This window comes from Perca flavescens, chromosome 9, assembly GCF_004354835.1.
Source record: "Perca flavescens isolate YP-PL-M2 chromosome 9, PFLA_1.0, whole genome shotgun sequence".
NCBI lineage: Eukaryota > Metazoa > Chordata > Actinopteri > Perciformes > Percidae > Perca > Perca flavescens.
In genome coordinates, this window is record NC_041339.1 from 28,477,021 (window position 1) to 28,502,616 (window position 25,596).

The following is a 25,596-nucleotide window of genomic DNA, read 5'->3' on the forward strand; positions in this document are numbered from 1 at the left end:
ATTATCATAATAATGATTGTTACTATAAATTGTAGTGGTGGTTGTACTCCCCTCTTCCCCTTTACAATCTGTAAATTATTGACATTTCTTAACGAATTTTGGCAAAAAATATGTGATTAAATGCTTTTGACATACTTTCTTCAGTTTTCTTTGCATAAATGTTGATCTCTCGCCTAGAATAATTTGGAGATGGAGGTCTGGCAAGATCCCATATCTCTTGAAAGATGAGAACCACTTCGAAGGTGGGCAGGGCAGGGCAGGGCAGGGCAGGTAAAGGCGTTTATAGGGAGAGGCGGTTGCTTTTTCTGCAAACTGACTTCCCACAAATCAATGCTGTCGGGTCGCGCGCCAGGATCTCTGCATTGTGGCCCGCTTGTTCTTGGAAACAGCGTCAGAGAGCAGCTGAGAGAGGCTTAACATTTCAAACGTCTGGCGGTAGGCTGCAAAGTTTCCACCCTGAAAACACTGTCATGTTGCAGTGGGCTGGGGCAGGACACCACACCTCACCGCTTGGTGTTCAATAGGAATTAGTTTGCTGTAAACTCTAAGCCCGGAATCACACTCTTGATGCGTCGTTTTAGTTGCTATCTGATGAAAGCTGATGTATTTCATATAGGATAGGAGAAGCTGATGTCTATGTGTGTTGTGTTTCAGTGCAGCAGAGTTGGAATTGTTGTTTTTTTCAGTTTCAAATGCGTGCGTAAAACAGCACCATAAGTAACACACGTGTGCTTAGTTGCGTGTTGACTTAAAAGAACCTTTTAGTTTTTGAGAAAGTCTGCTCAGCGTTAGCAGCAACATAGTGCACCACGGATTAAAAAGGAATCCGCGTTATTAGTCATAGATGTCCTCTCAGCTGGAAGGAGGCCTGCAGCGGGAGACCACAGCAAAACTTGATGTACTAAAATCCGAAGAAGTTGTTGACGTGACAAGTCCTGACGGATGCGCTGGGCAACTCGGCTGCCGCGGGGACGGAGGGGAGAATAAAACGGCCCTGTCTCCAGAGCGCCATCAGCAGAAACCACGCAAGATGACCCGGAGCCCCAAATGCGCCCGCTGTCGGAACCACGGCGTCGTTTCGTGTTTGAAAGGCCACAAACGCTTCTGCCGCTGGAGGGACTGTCACTGTGCCTGCTGCCTGCTGGTGGTGGAGCGGCAGCGTGTCATGGCAGCGCAGGTCGCTCTGAGGAGGCAGCAAGCTGCGGAGGTGAGGAGAGCACAAGGGCAGGTCAGTGATGGAGAATAAACAGATGGGTAAACCATGACCTCCAGTACATGATTATCAGGAGGCAAACCGTCATTAACAATGACAATTAACCAATTATCAAAATGAGACGTTGAATGTGAGTCCCAGGGTAAGAAATTAGATAGACAGATAGATAGATAGATAGATAGATAGATAGACTTTTTAATCCCAAACTAGGAAATTACTCTGTTACAGCAGCACGTTACAGGGACACACATACTCACTCACACACACACATACTGAAAATGAAAGAAATATACAATTGACAAAATAATTAAAAGAATATTGAATGTTAAATGGCTCATACCTGGCGGTAGACTGATGGTCAGACATACAAAGCTATTGCTATTTCACACTACATCCTTTTCTTTTACTGTATTGAATTTTCTGAAGAGAAATTGTAGGTGAATAGTTTACACTAACTTAACTATTAGGCTACTATTATTTATATTTTCAACTAATATGTGTGAAAGAAATCTTATTGCCCAGGACAGTATATTTTGATTTTTATCTACAGTAGGTGCAAAACTACACACTTGAGCACATACTTTTTTTGTATAGCATTTATACAAAACAGAATAATCTCTTTTGTACAAATTAAAACATATTTTGAACATTGAAGTACTGTTGAGATATGAATAAGAAATATGTATTATATATAATATATATTCTATCTAACATTGTTGTGATGTGATGTTGGATGTGTTTATATATATATATATATATATATATATATATATATATATATATATATATATATATATATCATTACAACAAGACAATTCAGTTACACAAAGCAGTCATCAACATTTTAGAACATTCACAAATATTCAAAATATTACTGGATAAGTAGAACTTTAAACATCCCTCAGAGGAATGATTGTCTCTTTTGTAGTTCATTGCAGTAATAAAGTGTACTGCAACAGAAATCTGTACTCTGTCTGCAGAAGTCTGAATTTATAACTGAAGGCAAAATGTGTTTTAACATTGTCAATACATATTCCACATTGTGCCATATAAATAAATTTTGTTGTTTATATTTTATGAAAACATATTAATATAATATACTAAGACAGCAAGTATGCCTTACAAAATGACTTAGCCTATAATTATACTATAGCTGTATTTTTCGAGTGTCAACAGTGAATAGCCAAATATGTTAGAATGAAAATGAGCTTTACTTGCCTCTTACATAATGTATTAATTACCTTTGGGGCACATTCTCAGTGTAATGATTATGTCCAAATGTCTAATTCCTGTTCCCATGTTTCTCCCAGGGTAAGAGGGGGGTCAGGTGTGCAGGTCCGATGCGGAGGACTGCGTATCAGCGTTACACCAAAGCAGCCGAACCGAGCATGCTGGCAAAGAGCATCCTGCAGGGTAAAGTTTAATTAGCATCTCCTCTCTCATTAACGCACTTCCTCTCTCCTAGACTGTGATAGAAAGTGTAGTTTTCTCTCCAGTAAATCAGATGAAACCCTTGAAGTCAACTTTAACATTTTGCTTAATTGTTTTAATGCATTGAGTTCGTCAGAATTGCAAGAAGATCACAAACTGATCAACTTGGTTTGTCATCAGCTAGTGGAGGCAGTGAGTCACTGCTTGCTGACCTGTTAAAGTAAACTCTTTTTACTTGTCCAGGGTGAGTTGTGATTAGTACAGAAACATTTACAAGTAACAAATAACCTCTTTTGGTGTACAAGTGCAGTAAAAATAAGATCAAATATTTGTTTAAATGATTTTTTTCACATTGAATCCCTGGAGGTTTACCATAACATTATCCATAACCTGTCCGTGTCTAACCCCAAACTTTATCCTAACCTTAGCTTAAGCCTGATTCTAACCTCAACCAGAAATCAAGTCTTAACCCAAAATAAATGGTTGACCTCCTGAGGACCAGCTTTTTGTCCTGATACAGATGTTAGTCCCCACAATGTCACTAAACAAACAAATATTTGTCCCCACAAGTAGACACACATACGCATTATGTATTATCCTCTAACTACAACTGCATTTTCAAGCCCTGCTTGCCCACACTGCCAGTGCTTCTTGGATGGCATTGTTACCCAGCATTACCCACACAAAATGTATCTAAACCAACCTGATCACCGTGGCTTCTCTATTTCACAACAACAGACCACTACTGTAATACATAGTGTGTATTAATACCTGCTGGCTTGCAGTCAAATCCTGCAAGAGGGTTTGTCTTCTTTATTTCCCTCTCAGCCAATCAGTAAAGCAAAAATGACACCGCTAACCAACTGCATATTTAAAATAATAAAGGACAAAGTACCTAAACATACTGTAAACATAACAAGATAACATTGATAACATAATATAATAAGATAACATAACATTAATTGGTTGGAACAACTTCATTATTCATTAATTAATTAAATATATGAATACATAACAGCAGCATGTGTCTTTACTTTCTATGCAGGGCTCAAACCGGTGGTGCCGCTGGAGGACGACACCTCCTACTGCTCAAAGCAGACACAGTGCGACCAAACTCCGTTCACGTGTCCCCCCATCAGCGCCCGGATGAGGAAGAGGCGCGCCTTCGCAGACAAGGAGCTGGAGAACGTGATGCTGGAGCGGGAACTGAGACAGAGAGAGCTGCAGAGCGACCTTTCCTTTTCTTCATCTTCTGCCCTCGTCCCCGTGCTTCACCCTCCTCCCCTGCCCGTCTCTCCTAGCCTCCACTGCTGTCTTCTTAACAAGGACCCCGCCGCTGCAGGGACGGCCAGTTATGTGCCTGTGTATAAATATAAGCCTCTGTATGAGTGTGACTTCCAGTTCTATCAGTTTTTCCACCTTAAGAGCGGGTCGTCCGCACAAGGTGACTATAATGACTTCTCATGCCAAAGCTCAGAGGAAACCAGAAAGGATAAGGAGGTGCAGAACTGTTGGAAAGGCTGCGAGGAGAAAGACAGACCCGAGCTGATACCTCTACCATCACAACAAAGACTCAAACATCATGGCAGTAACTTGCCAGGTCTAGACCTTGTCAAATTCACCTCAAAACCAACAGAAATAATGGACTCAAATGGCTCTTCAACCATCACACGCTATGTTTTTGGATCAGATCAAGGTATCCTGGGCGGGCCAGACGTCAGTGCACCCAGCAGGACTTTTGATCCCAGAGCTCTGACAGCTAAGGGCTGGTGCGCAGAAACTCCTACCGACCAGGCACGTCCTCATACCGACTCTGTCAAGAGCCCTCATGGCGGCTCAGTCAGGACTCCCGCTGTGATGCCATTACCTTTCTCTGTGGAGGCTCTGCTAAGAGCCTGACAGGAAAATGGAAAGCAGTGTAGTGCACTTTGTTTATGTGTGGACTAAGCATTGATGTTGAGTGAATAAATATAAAAATTGCTAGTTGTAATACACGTTTTGAAACACTTTTCTTGACAAGGGCTGTTTGCTATAAAGTGAAATATTTGAACATAATATATGAACAATTTACAAAACATGATTAGCAGTCTTTGTATTTCTTTTCTATAAAAATGTATTTAGCTATATTTTAACTATAATTAAAATATACAACAATGAAACATATATATGCACTTGATTTCTATGTTTTCATTTGTATGCCTACATTGAGCATATTTTGTTCAACTATACACTTTAATAATGTAATCCTCTTTTATACTACTCTGTCAGCAGTGCGATAAACATATACTGAACCATTCTGCTTCTACGCTCTCACATCAATCATTTTATATTCTCTTTTCCTGCAAGAAGAAATATAAAGTACATCCATAAAACAAAGTTGATGAAAAAGTCAAGTAGTGTTTGAACTTGTGCCCATTTCTTACTTTGTGCATTGGTTTTCAAATCAAAGTGTAGATGTGGCTGGCCGATATCTGCACTGCTCTCGGGCGTTGCAGTGTCAAAACAAACCAGGTGCTGCTTAGAAATCTCTCTTAACTCAAAAGAAAATTAACGCTGGAAGGAGGAACATGAGGAGAAGCAGGTGATTTCCCAAGAAGACAGTTAAAAGGAGCAAAGATTGTCCCCCCCAAAAAATCCGTAATAGCCCAGAAAGAGCTGACAGCAAACAAACAACTTTGACATTTGTTGTCTCTTTTTATTTTACCAAGTGAGAAATATGTATTCATTATTTATTGGCTCCATTGTTGACATTTTGCCAGACTGTAGTCTATCATTATGATTGTACAACCTTACATGTACTTTTCATATGACACACTGTTTAATATTTCATGGAGTTTCATTTCATCACACCAACAGAATGAGAGAAGATGGGAAATATTCAACAGAAGATGAATGGGAGGGTGCCAGCGTTGCCTTGGCGACATTGTTCTTTATTGTATGCCGAGCCTGATGCCGGATGAGTTTGTTTGAACACGCATTTGATCTATATCCACTTTCCAACTCTTCTCTCCTCCTGTGTTTTTTTTGTTGTGTGCTGTAATCTCACAGAGATGGAGGTCAGATACTTTTGACAACTCTGGACCTTGTGGCGTCAACACAGAGGTGATAGCGTGCTGCTCCGTGTCTTTGTTTGCAACTACCTACCAGCATATCAGAATGCCTTTCTCCCCGTCTCTTCACAGACAGACAGAGAGGAAAGATTGGCACAAAAGGAAGATGAGGTTGTGAGCCTGAAAGCACTGAATATGTGCCATTGTTTTTTTGTGTGGTTTTTTTTTTGTACGCCATCTGCAGTCATTTTACAATATTAAAACCTCTTCCTTGCATAGAGCGCAAATTGCCATTTTCACTATGATAATAAAAAAGATGGGCATCAGTCACAAAGGGGTGATAATGACTTCTGAAAAGAATAACACAGAGGAAATAAATCAATTCTTCCCCCCCGGCAAAGCTAAGAGAGAAGCTCATTTATTCAGTTCCCCCATGTTTCATTCTGGAGTGTCCTTAGACGAGACGTGTGGCGGTTTAATAGACAGCGACCCTACACTGAAATGCCATTCACGTTCCACCGTTCTTGTTAGGACTGTGCCAGGGACAGACAGATTAGCTTCATTGTTCTGTGCTCTTTGGAAAGGTTTGATTCGATCCGCAATCGGCAGTTTATTAACATTTTCCTTTGAGGGCCAAGGAAGGAAAGGAGAGAAAGAGAGGACATGTGGGGGGTTATTGGATTCAGGCCAGTTTTGCTGACAAAGCAGTTTCAACAGGTTGAAACATGTTTTTGAATTTTAAACAGCCCAAAACTTGCTCTTCCCCCACCCCTCTCCCTTTATGTCGGCCACCTCTGGCACTCCTGCTCTTCATGCTCTCGTTGTGACTCATTTCCATTTCAGTAGGATTGATTTCACTGTGTTCAGGGCAAAAAAAAGCTTTGCTTTGGCGTTTCCCAGTAACTCTGATCTTCATATTTTCATCATCCAGACCCTATCAGCAGCAGCAGCAGCAACTGAAAAAAATGGGCAAGATAAAGAGACGAGCTGGAGAGAGCTGCTGGATGGGGGAGACATGACAAAGATGCTAGCCCACAGGTTACATGTGCTCCAGCATCTTTAAAAGTACTTTTGTTCACCTGTTATTTCAAACTAGGTTCTTTCCTCTCCCGCTAACCATGCATCGAAGTCTTTACCTACACTGTTCCAGGCCTAGCGTGGAGCCATCACACTGCAACTGCATAGTACAGAACTATCAAAATGATCTTGCGGTGTTTACACAAGCTGTGTGAAAAGGCAGACATGCAGGGAAGGTAAATTATCATTCAAGTAAGTTTTTCCCTCTCAGACCTAACTGAAGCAGCCAAACCTCTCTAGCTGTCGGGTATGATATACGCATCAGTCTTAGCTCTCCCCTTGGACGGATAAACAGCAACATTTAGTATCAGGGTTCAGGGGAAAGCCTTTGATCTTCCTGCCAGCTCTCATTACAGAATGATAGCTAAAAGCATGTGTCTTGGTGTGGCAAGGTCATTTCTCTTGGCACTTCTGGGCGAGCTGCGCTCTGAATTTAATAGTGTTATTATGGGATGTTTGGACAGTGCGAAGCACTCTCCAGGTTGGTAAGGACCCTGTTTCTGACACAATGAATTTGAATGGAAACAACATGCCTGCTTAAATGATTATTTTAAGATTATATGGTTGAACAGTATAGAGAAGCTCCAGGTCTATTGTGACCGACTTACAAGTTGGCTCTGCAATAGTCACTACTTCACCAAGCTTCAGAAGTTGCTTGTTTGACTTATATAGGCTGGATTGATTAACCATTGTTTTATTACTTTGCGGTTTACTTTAACCCTAAATTCAACTTATTATACATTAAATCAATATGTTTATAATTAGTATTGTATCTATTCTATCTAATTAACATACAATTGCTACAAATATTTATACTGTTATGGCTGATAGGAGCTAGCTGGCAGTAATGAAGACAGGTACAGTGCTGCAGGAAATATAGGATTAAAACAAACCTACTCACAGGAAAATATTATAACACTATTATTATTTTTCTTGCTCATGCACACAATATACATTGTTCAGTGTGTCTTTTGTCAGTTGTAATAAACGTTCTGAGCAACATTAATTCACTTTTTTTTCACTCAGTCAAGACAGCCTTACTTTCCCCAAGGACACATACTGTACTTGAATTTTCTCAATGGTTTAATTTGTTAGGATTTTTTATTATATTAACTATTGGTGTGCTCATGGATGATATCATTACACTCCAGCCAGTATTTCTTCTATTTATTTTAACAAAGTCCTTGCAACATTGAGGATGAGGGTTCAGTGCAGGGTGTTTGATCTGTCTGCCAACTTACCGCGCACTTTGGATTCTCTCCTGTTCCACCCTGCCCTGCAACAGCCCTGTATGCTCTCTGGTGTTTGGTAGCCACTGGTGTAATGTTACGCTACAGCTGTGAGTGTTTGAGACATGGGTACAGCAATCTTGCTTTGATTTGTGGATACAGGCCAGTAATGAAAGCATCTCCAGTGCTGCATAGCTTCAGTTAGCACACAATCATTTTGATGCCATACAATGACCTCTCAAAATAAAAGAAAGGATAAGTATATAAAAGTAAACATTGTCTGTCAGGCATGACTCAGGCATAGCTAGAGCCAAAAAAGTGCCTTTGCCTCTTCACATATAATCAAAAAGGACCCTGGTGTTTTTCAGCCTTTTAGAGTTTATCATACTGAGCCCCTCCAGCCAATGATGTAATTCATTTTGACACTAGCAAATAGAGCCAGAATCATTCATCAAGTTTTGTCCAACCTTGACAGTGATATTTGAGAGATGTTTGTGCTATACATTTTGACTTTCAGTGATTAAAGACCAGTGAAAATATCACCTGAAATGACTCATAGGAACGATGGATGGACAGACAAAGAAACAGACAAACAAGACATGTTCAATAGATCATTTTCCCAGACAACCTAGGTAAAGACGGGTTTTGTGCAGTGCAGGTCAGGCTGTGGACTTGAAGTCAAGAAGGATAATTTCACAAAAACAAACGCACAGCAAACAAAATCAGAACAGGATCATTGCATTTCTTCTTAATTTACTGTACAATAGAGAGAGAGTGTAAGTGTGCTTGATTAAGATTATGAGTCTTTATACTTAGGGGAGTGGTTTGACATTTTGGGGAATATGCTTACTTGCTTTCTTGCCAAGAATTAACATAACTCTCATGTCTGCATGGTAAATGTGAATTTACAGCCTGCAGCTTATTAGCTTAGCATACCTTCAGTCTTTATCATTTCAGTTTTGTACGGATTAACTAGCAGGGTTGGACATAATGAATTACATTTACTGTTATCTATATAATCTATAAGTATTTTTTCTCTCAAGTATTGTATTTCGCTGCATTTCACTCTTATCCCAAATTAGTTGTTTTTACTAGAAATTTGCATGGAAACCCATTGCCCAACTATCTAAGTTTTTACACAAGGTGAAACTTAACAGGTCAAGTTGTATTAACACAAAGCAGTTAATTGATGCAGTAGACAAATCAAGTTTACATTAGTAGACATTACAAAAAATCATAAGTAAACATACATCATTTTTTTCTGGAGTCATGTCGTCTAAAATAAGCATCTTAAGTTAAAGCTTAGTGCGTAACTTTTTTTTATATTAATGAACGTGGTTGCACCTAAAGCTTTGTTGTCATTACTTAGAATTCCTCATGGGGCAGACAGAAACTACGAACAATAGCACTTGTACAAAACATTAGGCTACTTATCACTACTTATTTTCCTTTATGACCGTATGTATATCTGTAAGAAAATGTATTCATTACATTTGTTCTAATAATACAGATAGAAAAACAATACTAAACATTTTAAATATCCAATATATTGTACAACATGGATAATTTCACTCAGAAAACTAATTTCCAATCTGTGTAAATGACACTGAACTATAGCTCACTGCCCAGATGTGATCAGTCCCCACCCGGGTCTCGGTCATGGTGCAATGATAAATGTAGATAAACATGAGCACTAAATCAACCATACAAAACTAAAACATTAACAGAACATTATTAAAACACACTTCAACAAGGACAGAAACCATTCAGAACATATTTTTTTTCCCATGAGCCTTTGCATCGCTTCAGCGTAGAACACTTCAAATGACCCCGCCCCTCCCATACAGAAACTAAACATCCTTAGTTATCTCTGCTTAATATGATCTGTGCACTGCATACTTAAGCTGATTATTACAAACAACTAATGTGATTTAGTAATGAATATGTTTTTTTTAACAAAACGTGAAAGAATAAGTAATGACCACTAAAAAGGTTAATTACAACTAAATCTGGGTTTACAGTGGAATGAAAGTCAAGTGAAAAGGTCCTGATAAGCAGTTTGAGAATGCAACAAAAGGAGGAGTCAGGAATCAGCAGCTGCAGCAAAGAAGATGCTTTCATATGTAAAACCAAAGTTTTGTTTGCCCAACCATGCACACACCGACCTCCTCCCTACGCAGACTTTCTTGCTATGGACAGACGTTCACTTTTCTATTGCCACCATCCAACTCTAATTTAATTCTCATCCAATCTGCACCCAGTTGTTCTGTAGCAACTGTTTGTCCCTGTGCCTGGGCAAATTTCAACCAACTTGCCAAGCTCCACCATTTGTTAAATGTCTTTGTTGTGTTTTGCTTAAACTATTGGCTGCCTACACTGTCCCCATGATTTCTGGTGGTGCTGTATGTCCGCATCCATAAATAAAGTTAAGTAGAAATAAGCCTTAAGTAGTAGATCTGTCCCAGTTGTTCTCTGAATGCACAGCCAAGGCCATCAGAGCTAATAGAAAGAACTAGGCTTTAATAGGGAACAAGTGTCTGGTCTGCCCTCTGACAGAGACATTCCTAATTGACTGTAGTTGGGTTCTAGTCTGACCACCGCCACCCTTCATTTAACAGAAGAACAAACACACCAGCTCTCGCTTTAAAAGACAGCCCTGTGTGTAACCGAGCCTGCCGTGGTTGGCCTAGAAATTTCACAGCTTTAAAAACATCTTTGAAACAGGCAGGGTAGAGTTCTCTCCCGCACCTCCCCACTTACCCCCATCCTGTACTATTTGGGTTTTTCCATACACTGGTGTGTGCATGTACAGTATTTGTGTGCTCTCATGTGTGCGTGGCTTTCCTATCGCTATTCCAGCAGCCTTGGGGACGACTGGCGGTGCCCGCGGCTGCAGCTGTGTGGCGATCCAGTTACCCTCACATGGTGCGGCTTGGCCGCCGAAGAACTACCTCTGCAATATTAGAAACCAAAGCAGACCACAAGACCGCAACTTTCTCTCACCTCTCTCTCCCTAGAGGTCTCTCCCTCCAGAAAACATGATAGAATTAAAGAGATGTCAAACAACAGCTCACAGCAACCTTGAAATCCTGTGTAACCATCGCATTAAAGTTAAATTACATACTTTCTAGCTGTATTACTTCAAAAGAATTGGGACATCTGTATCATTCCTTATTGTGTCATAACACAATAGACAACAGTATCTAGGTTTATGTGCGCTGGTGTTGATCTTGCCACCTCCTGCAGGTTACCATCTGTTAACGCTCGTTGGAGTTTCTCAACACTTCTCTCTGATCAGTACCCATCATTCCCCTACCCTCACTACAGAGAATGAGGCACTTTTGCAGATGTGGAAGCAAACAGAGCAAGGGGAAGAAGGGAATAGTGCAGTAATCCATTTCATCAGATATGGTTATTTAGCATATAAATACATCGCAAAACTGGTTATAAATGTCAGCACTTTCCTTGGAGACGTTCAAAAGGTTCTGTGTGTGATCAGCGCAACATAGCTTTAGGATAACCTTTAAGGCTTTGTACCTCGGCCTCAGAGATCTCATATTTATAAGCTAAGCTAGGCTAAGCACATGCCGGGCGAGTTCAGGAACTTTATAGACCAAGGGTGGCAGCAATAACATCAATGCAAAAACAGCTCAGACTGCCCGGCCATTAAAGCAGTATTTACCCAGCTTGGTTCAGACTTCATTATATAGAAAATTCTGCAAACCCAAACTCAAACAATTCCCTGGACCACATTCTGGTAATCCGATCCACCCTGATGTTATTCATGTCCTGATCTGTACACCCCCCCTATGCTAACATATTGGCACCCTCTTACAAGTGATTGATTATCTCTGAGGCCTAAAAAGGATGGTGGAGTTTACTGACATATAAAATAATAAAAAAAAACATGTTTTGATGTCAGGTTCACAGACCTTTAAGAATAACAGCTGGCACAGGCACAGTGCTGGGAGGGAGTTGCGAGCATACAAGGAAAAGTGTGGGCAAGTTGAGATGGCGTGATAGTGGGAACCCTGTAGCTCACTATAACCCATAACTATGATACAACCTGCCAAGATCAGCAACATGTTTTAAAGCCTTTTACTTTAATATTTGTGTCAAAAGAGATTATGCTCACAGACAAATCCCTCGACCATGCCAGTGCCAAAACTAGAGATTAAAAACACAGAAGGGCGAAAGGGATGGCATACAATTTAGTCTAATAGCTTTTACAATATAAATAGTGTCAGTAAAAATATGTTATTATACATCTCAGGTTCCAACAGAGCATGTGTTAAAGCAATTAGTGGGGAACAAAGTGTCTATTCCTGGTTGGTGTTGTGACTGGTGGTGGAATAGATGCGAAGATGAGGCAAAGCCTGTCACTGTGTTTGTCTTCCTGCTCAACTCCCTCACTACTTTTCAAGAGTTTTCTGTTTTGAAATGAAACACTTCCCCGAATGCGGACATGTGTCCTGCTTTTGACAGACAACCTTAAACACATATCAATCCTGTCTCCCTTGCTCCCTCTTAGCTGAATATAGCTCATCTTACAAACTCTCTGAGCGATCTCTCCGGAGAAAAAACATTATTATAAAACTTTTTCTGCTACCCTAATGCAACATGATGAGCACAAAGTTGAGTAGATGCTAGAATGAGGCCTGAAGATGGGAAGATCTTTAGTGTTTTAGTGCTAAATTGGAATTGCCAATTTAATTACAATCACTGTTATGGTGAAAATGTATGTACAGCTCCATGTTGCAGATGACTGACCTTATTCAATTTACATAACATTATTACTCCTGAAGTCTTGACTGGGGATTTGAACTGAATAAGTGTTTGAGGTGGGAATACTGCAAACCCAGTGTACATATAACATATAGCGACTGGGCTGATAGAGGAGCAGAAAGAGATTGTTTCTCATACTCTTGACTGCACTCAACTACAGTTTAAGGCTATCCAATTTGAATCTGTCTCTGCTCTGGTAGGCTGCCCACTTTCACATTGCGTAATGAATCATGAATCAAAGTCTAATGATGCTTCATTACAGCTCTCCTAAAAAGGGTTCAGTTGAAAGAGGGAGAAGCAGTTCAAAGAAACAGGTCGTAGTACTGGATGCAAAACTGTCAAAGCTCTCCCATTATTTTCTCCAAATTCTAAGCTTCGAGTTAATTGAAAATTAAAAGGAGGCGCGAGAATAGGATGTTTCACACTGGCAAACCAAACACAAAATTAAAAACATATTTAAGACTTGACAGAGTACTTGACATCCTATTCTCGCTCCTTGACAGGAGCCAGTTTCATTTGATTTATTTGTCTTTACTTGAAATCATATAACTTTTTTTTTTAATGTTTCTCAATTCTTTTTGTACCTTTGTCTTCATGGTGTAGGTGTTGCCATGATACTAACTCACCAAAGGTTGGGCCCTTCAGACACAACTGTATTTAAGACACAGGTATAAAATCTACAAGTAATTGAAACCCCTTGACTACATACAGGTGATATCCATTCAACCAATTATGTGACTTCTAAAACCAAGTGGCTGCATCAGATGATGACTTAGGTGCGCCCTGGGCGAATATGTATAAAAACATGTGTTTTTTTTATTTATCTTGGTAATTTATTTAGATCCCTCTGTAGTGATCCGTTGTTAGTGCGACATTACATTTTTGTTTTTTTTACGTTAATCAGTATAAAAAAGTCACATTAACACATTGAAATTATTAAATGATGTAAAACAATAAAACATGAACTACTAAGGGGAGTGACTACTTTAGAGTTTAGGTGTGGATATTTCAAATTTGAAACATGATAAAATATGATGGAAGAAAGGCAAAGTTGTTTTCAAATGAATGGCAGTAATTTGTAAAATAGAAGTTCAGTAAGATTTATTTTTATAGCACGTTTATAGCAAAACAAAGAAAAAGTGTTTTACGATAAAAGCATTTTAGGATATAAAGATATAATATGAGAATATATGTAAACAAACAAAACACTTTGAAAAATATGAATACTTCATTTAAAAAAAACAAAAAAACAATTACAAATCTTGAGACGAAATGTTGCTAATCCAGGAAACAAAATGAGAGTTGTTCATCACAAAATCTGATTTTGTAGGCTCCATGCCTATGATGCCTATGATGACAAAGCTGCAATTTCTTGATCCACTTTAAAAAAAATAGCTTCCTGTTTCAGAGTAACAAGATTTTCAGGACGGAGAAATTGTAGCAAGCGAGGGAGAGCAGCATCTGTGGAGGAGACATCGTGGATTTCCAACTACAGTTTAAGTGTGTTTTTACTGAGCACGGTTATGTGAGCATGCCTTGTTTTTCATTCTCTCTAGATGCATACACACACACACGCACACGCACACGCACACGCACACCTCAGAAAACTTCTCTGTAAGACAATAATAGGAATGGAACAGCGTGGAAACAGAAGCTCTTTTTAACCAGCCACCTCCATGTCAATATTACTCTTTTCCCCCTCAATAATCACACACAAGTCTACGTCTCTATTTCCTCCTACAAATACACACTACGTCTGTTTTTTTTTCAAATTGCCATTAAGCTGAGAGCCTAAATGTTCCTGCTACACACACACACACTCTCACACCTGACTGCTACCTTCTCCAGCCACTCTGCACTCATGCCACTGATGGATTTTTTTCCCCAAAATATTTGCTCTGTAACACAACCTAGTCTGTCTTGTGTTTTCACTTCAAACAAAGCTATTAATCACCTTAATCGCTCTCAATTAACCCCCTACACCAGATGTTTGCTCTGGACGTCATACCAGTAACCGCTCGCTCAGTCGCTCATGCAGTCACCTCTGCCAAACAGGTGATGAATTGCTACCACAAGGCAATCTCCGCCACAGGCTAATTCACATAATATCACAGCTTCAGATGACAAAACATTAGCTGGAGGGAAGCTATGGAAAAAGCCTCAGGGAGGCCAATGGAGATCACTAATACGAAAGGTGCAGAAGCGTGTGCCCAAAGCTGTGTGCGTGGACATGCTCAAAACCTGTTTCTCAGACTGAGGTGTTAAATATCTGCTCTCTGTATTTAGGAGACAGGGAATCCCTGGAGCACAGAAACACACAACACTCAAGAGTGTAGCACTAAAAAAGGAAGAATTATTTCATTTTCGAAATTCATAAAGCGAGTTTAGTTCCCATCTCTACTGTCCCACAAGCAGTTTTTTCTTCTTCTTTTTCAGCAAGGCTGCATGAAACAATAACATAGGAATTAAAGAAAAGAATACATTAAAAGTGTGAATATACAAACAATATAAAATACAAAGAATCCATCATGTGATAAAAAAACAACAATGGCAATAACAAAGAGTGGCAGTACAAATAATAACAAGGGCTGGTAATTATGTGGCAGTTGATCTAAATGAAGTGTAATAATTGCGCATGCAAATTTTTAACCTGTTGCACTACAGAAACCTGAATCTCTCAGAAGAGAGGTTGTTATATTTCTTAAACATTTTGCTTTCTGAATGCATATACTGTATTTTGTGAACAAAATGTATAGTGTTGACTGTAAACCATTTAAAAACTGAACAGTCAAAAGTTAACCAACTAATTGCTATATAGCTCTAATAAAGGTTCTCTTAATGGCACCGAAGAACCATTCAGTCAAATTAAATTAAAGTGAATTCTTGCTTAGAAATCATTATCGCTTGACTTGACTTGGTCATTGTGGTTTACAAGGACCAAATCAAGCACTTTGTATGATAATATGTCCTTTACTTTATTTTGTAACTGCTGAGGGTAAGCATTCAGATCCTTTGTAAAAGTAGTAATACCATACTTTAAAATGATCGAGTAAAGTAAAAATCCTGCATTGAAAATCTTATTTAAGTTAAAGATGTAGTAGTATCAAGGAAATGTGCTTAAAAGTAAAAGCTTTGCACAAATGTCCCCCTGTGACTGGTATACTATTATATAGTATATATATTATGTCTTATTTGCAACTAATGTTTATTTGGCCTTTATAGGGGCTCAGGATAACCAGCTTATTTTAGAGATTAGCAATATTACTAGTGGGGTCAGCTTTTATCCTTGTACTGCTGATTGCTGATTGGGTTACACTGGGTCCACTGCCAAATGTTTGATATCCAATATGGAGGTATGTTCCTTTGAACGCAGCTTGTGGCACTCTTCCCTTATAGCCTGGCATGAGCTGGATCACAGCAGATGATGCCAACCATGCTTGTTGACAGCAAGGAGGACAAGTGCAGATTTTAATCAGACACACTTGTAGCAGTCACTGGGTCATATCTACATCATAGGGTGTTGTCTTTCTTTGTGAAACACGAAGCGGAATTAAAAACGGGTGGCTGAGTCGGTGTCTTATCGTGCTGCAGCAGTTATGGCTCAAGATCAAAATCCACAGAGGACAAAGAATTTTATAAACGGGCAGTGGAGAAGGTGACAAGAACTCAAAGAGATAATAAGAAAAAACATAATTTTGAATTAACCACGATTATATTACACTGATGTAGCTCAGCGTAAATTCAGTCAGGTAGACTCCTAATACGTTGTCTCTTTTCTTTAACTGATCAGCTGGGCAGTGGGTGTTACGGTTCTGTATACCAATTAGAATCGGGCACTTATGTTCTAACCAATCACAACAGACTACCTGGTTTTAAATCTGTTCTCTCTCCTGCTTTCGTCAGTTGTATTTTCAGACGAGTGCGACCCGCCTCCTCTCCTTCCACCTCCGGGCCTTTTCGACGGTGTTCTCGGTCTTCTCCCGGCTGCCGGCTCGTGTTCCGTCTTCGGATTCTTCTCACCGCCACCAGTGTCTAGTTTCCATTGGGGAATGTGTTTGGTTTTCCTACACATTAGATTTGTATAGATACCCCTTTACAATGGAGACTAATCTCCAAATAATTGTTTGTACCTACTCGGGTATATTGTATTAATAAATGTTTGCATATCTGCAACGGAGTCTCTCCTGATTGAAATGTAGTCATTATGTGGTAAACATGAACTGCACCCTGACCTCTGACCAAACAGGCCTAAGGCACTTTTGGGAGCTGCAGAGAACAACTACGACTTGAGTAAAGATGTTTAGTGACTTTATCCAGGAGACGTCAAAGGTTTTGAATAAAGGATGGAAGCAGCTAAAGTTGAAGTTACACTTTACACCAAATTAAGCATGCAAAGATTACGGGTTCATTCCCTATAAAAGTGTTCAGAGCTTAGAAGAAGCTTTGACTCCACAAACATCTATCCCAGCTGAGATTGGAACCATCTGAAACAACAATCAAACAATAAATACTCCCCAAAATCAGAAACTACATAACATAGCTGGAAAGCAATGAGAATGTATGTGAAATGTTAATCCCAGCCCAGTTTCGTTGGAATTCATATTGGATGATTTTACTAGTGCAAGATTTGTGTCCAGTCCAACATTCATTGCCAGTATAGGGAGAAGAGTATCACTTATGTAGGAAGGCCACGACAAACAATTATGTTGGCTTTTAAAACTGTTAAAAATACCCGACCAGATGTGTTCATCAACAGCAGTAACACACCGGTTTATATTTAACATGTGCATCAGTGATTATGACCCCCTATCCCTGCAGTGAGTACGCCCTTGCCCTTAAACATACTGTATACTTAATCAGCTTCTTACAATAAGTGATGTGGCCTACGGTATAAATGAACACAACATTTTCAGACAAATTGAACAGTTGTGGTTGTATTTGTGTTTGTACTCCTCTAAAGTGGATGGGGAAAACGTAGCTTACTTTTGAATGTTAAACTCACAATAAGTAGTAAACAAAAATATTTATATATACTACCTTTTTGATTGTTGCTTACTGTCACACATATTTAATATTATAGAGAAACATTTCAACTTTAAAACCAAGTTTTCAGGGGCTTTTAGTAATGTGTTGATTCAAATCCCAAGAACAATATAGGAACATCTGAGCTGTGGAAGCATAAGTACCTTTCTCTCCCCCAGCAAATATTGTTGAAGTACCCATAAGTGCATCAACGATTCTTTGTAGCCAGAATATCATTACAAACATATTTATAACAAGCATGTCGTATTGTGACAAAAATGTCCTAGAGTTGTTGTGTTCAACACTTGTGTTCTTGCTTGTGCATTCAATTGCAAACTGGCAGATGTATCCAAAGAAAAAAGCGAAATAAATCTGGATATATGAGGTCAAAAAACAGTGAGTGACATTGTGGTGCATGCTTGAGAAAATCTGCAATAGTACTTGACCTGTCAAAAAACCCAGTTGGGGATATGTATTCCAAAAATTACAAATGTTCTACCAAGTGAACTTTTACTTTAAGTGCAATTCAGAATGGAGTCAGTCTATGTCCAAATGAAACTGATGTAAATTTAAGGTGGCCTGAAATTGGCCTGAAATTGCACTGTGTGGTCACCACTATTTTCTAACAATCCATCAAACTAATGTTGGCCAGAAAAAGCAGAAAAGCGTCAGTCAGTGCAGATTAGGAGCATATTCGTAGACAGTGGCCTCACTGTTACAGTCAAAAGGAAAGAGACAAAAAAAGACAGACAGCAGTCAGTGAGACAGGGAAGTGGACGGATTTAGTCGCGTGTCTCTCCTCGCTACGTAAGCGGTTATTACAGCAGGGTAGTGAAGGCTTGGAGGCACCTTGACTATCATTTATCAATCATCATACGAGGAGGTAAAGCCCTTCCTTCCCACTGTGAGTTTCCACTTGGAGTAGTTGGATTCCCGAGCACTAAATCACTGCCCTATAGGCGAGTCTCCCTCCACCGAGTGAGAGTGAACGGCAAATGAATGAACATTGGGAATTAGTTTGGCGTTAACTCACTGAGCCAAATCACTGACAGACAAATGAGAAAACACAGCGGTGACGGTGCTGACAAATGGGGCTACTTTCCTCTCAGAAAATGAGGGGAGTATTATAGTTTGTGGATGGATGAGCGACAAAAATAGGAGTGACGTTAACAAGTCCTGCTTAACCTTCAGAGGGTTCATGTACCAGCAATGGGACTGTGGATTGAGGTTATATTGCACTTAAATGTAGGTTTGAAAAGAAATTTTTCTTCTAACTAAAAGGATGTGAATAAGCTGTAAAGCCCTACCTGTACTTGCAGAGGATTTGATCTTTCAAGAGATTATATTAGTTTTTACTTTGTATTATTTCATGACTGACATAGCAGGCCAATATTCCATTTGTAATAGTCCTTCACTATCAGTCCGGCTAGTTAACCTTTAAAAAAATAAGCCACAATCTGGGATACATTTATAACTGGCTAAAAATAGAACAGGTATTTTGTAAAACATGAATTAATCATAGCTCTATACAGACTCTGTAAAAACAAGTGTGTCTGAGTGAGTAAGCAAAAGCAAAGCTGGGAGACAGAGGAGGCAGACATTGCATAGACAGAGAGAAAGCACATTGCAGACAGACAGATAGAAATAAAGAGAATGGAGACAGCAAGGCTGCAGATTGTCAGACTGCGTGTCAAACCTGATGACTGCACCTCTCCTCCTCCTACATCTCCTCCGTCATCCCACAATCTGCCCAGTCTCAGACACATCAATGCTATGTGCTTGATGTGTGTCTTTTTAGAAGAGCAAATATACATTCAGTTTGAGAAATAAGAAGTAATAGCTTCTACAATTCTCTTTGAATATCATTTGTTGCTTATTGAGGTTAGCTCTTAAATCATTTTATGACTTCTTCTCACTATGTTAAAAAGCATGAAGCATGAAAGACCATGAAGATGTGTTTCTGTAAGAAAAAGTTATGATTTCGGTCTGGTGCAAAAGAAGTAAAAAAAGACATGATAGATAGACAAGATTAGATAATCTTTAATCTGCACAATGTAAGTCTCTCTGTTTCAAACAAGTGCATGTTGTTTGTTGCCTGGTGCCTGTTTGTTTTGTTTGTATAATGCTGATAGTGTCTAGCCTCTGTGTCTTAATCTGTACTATACTGTATCTGTCTCCAGGCTCACAGTGAGATGGTGATTTGTTTAAAGTTGGCGAGGAAGATGAGGGACAGATAAATAGTTGTAACGAGTACCATACAACACAAAATATATGGTCAAAATAAAAATATAAAAACGTATTGTGTAACTTAAAATGAATCTTATTTTCAGGGAAGCATCAGTGCAAAGAAACGGGAGAGAGAGGGAATGTTTTTGAGTCTAATAAAGAAAGACATTTGTCAGAAACCACTGAAGCCATAAGCTACTACTCAGTTGTGATGCATGAATGTGAGTTTGTGTGTCTGCAAAGTTAATGTGCCACGAGCATACAATATTCAAAAACACAGAAATGTATGCATACAAATTGACCTCAGTAACTTTTACATAGTGAAGTTAGTGTTCCACACGCACGCACGCACTGTGTATGTCCAGCTGTGTCAACAGGTGCACATTTATTTAGTTGTTAGTTAGTTAGTTAGACTGTGAGGCAGGGGGGCAGCTACACAGGGACTGTGTGTGTGCATGTTTTTGTGTAGATGTGTATTTTTGGGGCGATATGTATAATGACTGTAATTAATGATCCTGCTCCATTGGCAATGCGTCATGTTGTAACACCACCTACTGCCATTTAGTCCAAATACAACCCATATAGTCCAAATACAACCATCCGCAGTCAGCCTCATCAACAAGGCCCCAGACCCCCACTGACACTGACACTGAATTAACCCCTCCCAATCCCTAGTCACTCACTACACTTGCACTAACATCCATCCTGGACTACATGTCTGCACATTGCACATACTATATATATATATTTTTGCATTATGCACTCAACCCATTCAGCCTCCTTTTACTTATACTAAACAACTATTTTATATATATATTTGTTTCTGTATTTATTGTTTATTCATTATTAATGTTTAATATATGTTTGTGTACAGTACAGGCCAAAAGTTTGGACACACCTTCTCATTCAATGTGTTTCCTTTTTATTTTCATGACTATTTACAATACTCTGCAAACCCTTGGTGTTCTCTCAATGAGCTTCATGAGGTAGTCACCTGAAATGGTTTTCACTTCACAGGTGTGCTTTGTCAGGGTTAATTAGTGGAATTTTTTCCCTTATTAATAAAAAAGCAAAGGGTGGCTACTTTGAAGAATCTAAAATATAAGACATGTTTTCAGTTATTTCACACTTTTTTGTTAAGTACATAATTCCATATGTGTTCATTCATAGTTTTGATGCCTTCAGTGAGAATCTACAATGTAAATAGTCATGAAAATAAAAAGGAAACGCATTTGAATGAGAAGGTGTGTCCAAACTTTCGGCCTGTACTGTACGTATGCACCCATCACCAAGGCAAATTCCACGTATGTGCAACTTACTGTGGCAATAAACTGATTATCATTCTGATATAACTAATCACACTACAGTAGGTAAGCACACTCATCAGCACACAATGTGTGTGTGTGTGTGTGTGTGTGTGTTTGTTTTTTGTGTGTGAGCAAGAGAGAATGAGAAAAAAAGCCTGTCAGCATGTGTGAGTTATGGTAATGCATGTAAATAATATAATCACATATCTTCGTGAGTGTGTATGTTAGTGCATATTTGAATTTGAACTATGTATTTGTGGGACGTGTGTGTGTGTGTGTGTGTGTGTGTGTGAGAGAGAGAGAGAGAGAGAGAGAGAGAGAGAGAGAAAATATACGTAGATCTGGAACTGAGCTCTTAACATCTGTCGTTTTGGAGAGCGTCAGAGCGGCCAGGAGGGAATGGATGATAATCCATGTGGGACATATTAGGACACTGAAAATGAAAAAAAAAAACTACACACAGATCATGGAAACAACAGCTCCCAGATGAAGGCATTTTTGCTGAAATGTGCCAGTGAGCCGTGCTAATAAATATATTTTCTTTTCTTTCTTTCTAATTTGCGTTGCCTGTGAGTTCTTTTGGGATTTAATGCATTTATTTTGTTGTTCTTCTGGGAGAAGTTTGCTCTGGACACATTACTGCTGCCTGAATTCAATGCAGCCACAAAACAGCACGACACAGAAAAAATAATACCATGTAATTCAAGACACATCACCGGTGACACAAATTTTTAATTATGGCTTTTGGCTTTTTGTGGGTAAGATATTGCACATTGATTTATGTTCTTCTTACAGGTCATTTTTTTCATTCCAGTGCAAACAAGGTTTTGCTCTTCTGCTTTGGGTTGTTTTGGTGAGAAGTGTGAAACTCCACCACAGTCATTTTACCATACCACTGTATATCTGAACCAAAAAAATTGTGTTTTTTGCTTCAAGAAGACGTGCTTTAATAAAACCTGTTTTTTTTTTTGTATTTAGGAGTTGGGATCTCATTTTATTCATGGTAAAATGGTTTTGGGTTTGTGTGAGTTAGGGTTTACAGCCACCCAGTAAATAACTTTAAAATAGAGAGATGTTAGTTTGAAAATGAATAGGCCTGGTTGTTTGTATTCATTGTGTCCTCTACATATGGGGTAAAAAGTCCTGATAGACTGCAGGGCTTGCATTCACCATCTCTGCAAGCACAAACTTGCATACTCACACAGATCCAAAGGGGATGTGATGAATGTGTCTCCGCTCTACGGAGAGATTCACATTGAGATGTAGGCCTATTCTCCGAGGACACAGACCCAGCAAGCTGTCACATAACTGGCTTCAAGCTGTTACTTGGCAGATAAAAATTTTAAATAAAATGTTCGCAATAGGCTTATGAAAAAAATAGGAAAAAAACCACATTGATTTAAAACACCTTCAACCTTCAAAGCTCATCTATGAGCAAACGGTTTAATTTTTAAAATATGCTCAAACTAACAGCTAAGTTTCAATAACAAACCAAAATATTGAGTTTCAAAGAGTGCGTGGGCATGTGTGAGTGTTTTATGCCCATGCTGGTGGCAGAAAAGGTTAGAAATGAGTTTCCTTGAGATGCACCTGACTAAAATGTAATGAGCTTGATTCTAAAAATGAAATACACAAGCCACCCACTCTGACAAAGTGTTGCTGAATACATTTTACAAGTACCTGAAAAACAGAAGCCTTTGATGCACCTTGACTTCTACTTTCAAACCTGTTTCTGGAGATGAATCATCTCAATGTGATGCTCACAGCACTTATTCATGGACCTAGATGCGCAACCCTGCATGCTATACACATTACTAATGTTTGCTTTGCTGAATATGTTTTGGACAAAACATAATGGCCTAGATTACGTTCTTGTGCAACTTTTGTTCCCCTGTTTTTTAATAAATAAAAATTAATTGACATTGGAAACCATTGCTTTAGTAGCCTAAACCTGCACTTAGGTAGGGAGAGATTGTGGTTTTGGTTGAATAATAATAATAATAATAATAATAATAAATACAAACAATACTACTACTACTACTACTAATAATAATAAGAATAATAATAATAATAATAAATAATAAAAATACTACTACTACTACTACTACTACAGGTGTGACAATAGATTATCCATACAAGGACCACGTCTGTGAATTGGTCAGATTTAGTCTGTGAACTAGGTCAATAAGAAAGACAACGTCTGTGAACTTGTCAGATATTTCTGTGAACTTATCAAGAGACAGACTGTGAACTGTCCCGGATTTAGCCAGGTTTACCGAGATTAAACTAAGCTTTGTAGTGACGGCTACATCGCAGTGAAAAGTAGAACTACTGCAATCTTGTAATGGGTAACGAAAACACCAAGTCACTTTTTTATTTATTTATTTATTTATTTTTACCTGCACTTTAATGTTTTAATTTGTTTTTTAATTGCTTTTAACTGCTCTTTAATGTTTTATGTAAAGCACTTTGAATTGCCATGTTGCTGAAATGTGCTATACAAATAAAGCTGCCTTGCCTTGCCTTACTACTACTACTACTACTACTACTAATAATAATAATAATAAAATAATAATAAATAATAATTAGTTTTTATATTATTATTTTTATCATGCACAAATAAAAAGAATTACCTTGTTCTGTGCTCATAAAGTCAGAACATGAAATTCTTTTTATCTGCTGAGGATGAAAATCACTGTTTCAGAGCCACTGTTGCCTAAGAATTGTGACCCTAAATCATTGCCTTCAGATAATGTGTTACATCACCTGAATGCTCCTTGTTGTACTCCCCCCAGCTGTAATTCATTATCCTTACACAATACAGAAGCTAGCCCTAAGACATTTTTCTGTCTCTGTGTTTTTCTGTTGTGTTAAGAGTCCAGTCGTGGCAGAACACATGCCTGGACAAAGGAGGCCTCTCCAGCTGAGTGTTTGAAGTGGAGGTTGTTGGTGGCAGCTGTAACCAGATCTCTGTGTTTGGCTGGTGAGGAGTGACAGACAGCAGGATTAACTGCCAATACTTCTCTCTATCCAACGATCCCAGAAAAGAAACGAAAGAGGAAGGAAAAAGACAAGCAAATGCATTTGTATCTGTGTAGCTCTGCTGCAGCTAACGATTTTCATCATTGCATAATTTTTTGATAAAGCTATTATTTATATATTTTTGTATGTACTTCATTAATATATTCTAACCCTGTATAGTTATTTTTTTAATTTCCTTGTTTTCCCAATTATCCTAATAATTAAACCAATATTGAGAACACAGAGTTCAAGTCTCAATTACCTAAATACGAGTTAATATATTATAATGTAACACAAATTACACTGAATTTTTTAGGCTGGTTCCGGTGTTTTCAGTCAATATTGACATGAGCAATGTCTTTAAATTGGACTGTTTCAGAGCAAACATTCAGTCAGTCAAACATGTATCTATTAAAGTAATATAGCAGAGAGAAAAAGAAGCAAATTCTCACATCTGCCATTTTTGTTTTCTCAAAAAAGCTGTATATTAATTTTCTGTCCATTGATTAACTAACTGATTGATCAACTAATAATTTAATTACTTATCATTTCAGAACTACGTACTAACTATGTTAGCCTTCATTTGGCTTCTGTGTCAACCTAAACTTGTACCTTCACTGTATTCAAAGCATTAAAATACAAGTGCATAACTGCTGTATACATTGTCTGTAACTGTCTGTAATTGTCTGTATGTCCATGTATGTGTATTGTTTACTCCATATATCACCTTTTTCTTACACACTATCTTCACGAAAAAAAAAAAAAAAAAAAAAAAAATACAAGTGCATATAGAAAAGTAAACATCCCTGGCAGGACATGCTGTTCTGGGAACAAATGCACCAAACATGAAGCCCATTATGAGACATATGTGGCTGGAATGATGCACATAAACAGCTTCACTGTAGTTCTGTGGCTCGGTGCATACATCTCACTCTGCCAGCACTTTATTTTCTGACACATAACCATATTAGAAACATACACATTAACACCTGCACACACACACACACACACACACACACATTGGCACATTTTAACAGGAGAGCTGTAAAAGGATGGACTGTCGAGACACTGCCAGGTAAAAAGTGTGATGATGGGTTGTTGGCAGCAGCTGCTGGCTGCACTCCATGTAAAGCCATGTAAGCCCCCCAGGTATGTGTATACAGTGTGTGTGTATGTGTGTGTGTGTGTGTGTGTGTGTGTGTGTGCGAAGCTATGTATTGTACATGCTCTCCATC

The 25,596-nt window shown here is 38.7% G+C and overlaps 1 protein-coding gene across 2 annotated transcripts; it reads left to right on the forward strand.

The window, feature by feature from the left end:
• Positions 1–287: 287 nt before the first annotated feature.
• Positions 288–4,658, forward strand: dmrt2b (doublesex and mab-3 related transcription factor 2b). Of its 2 annotated transcripts, none has more exons than XM_028587997.1 (3): positions 288–1,228; positions 2,524–2,626; positions 3,690–4,658. In XM_028587997.1, the coding sequence occupies exons 1-3, from the start codon at positions 845–847 to the stop codon at positions 4,541–4,543; spliced, it is 1,341 nt and encodes a 446-aa protein (XP_028443798.1). In that variant the 5' UTR covers positions 288–844; the 3' UTR covers positions 4,544–4,658. The 2 variants fall into 2 exon arrangements, with proteins under 2 accessions (XP_028443798.1, XP_028443799.1); XM_028587998.1 differs by having other exon boundaries at positions 288–1,207.
• Positions 4,659–25,596: the final 20,938 nt, after the last annotated feature.

Bases quoted from the DNA above. Each gene is read 5' to 3' on its own strand.
- dmrt2b (XM_028587997.1), top strand. From the start codon at position 845: ATGTCCTCTCAGCTGGAAGGAGGCCTGCAGCGGGAGACCACAGCAAAA. The intron at 1,229-2,523 runs GTCAGTGATGGA...TGTTTCTCCCAG, and splicing joins TGAGGAGAGCACAAGGGCAG to GGTAAGAGGGGGGTCAGGTG. The intron at 2,627-3,689 runs GTAAAGTTTAAT...CTTTCTATGCAG, and splicing joins GGCAAAGAGCATCCTGCAGG to GGCTCAAACCGGTGGTGCCG.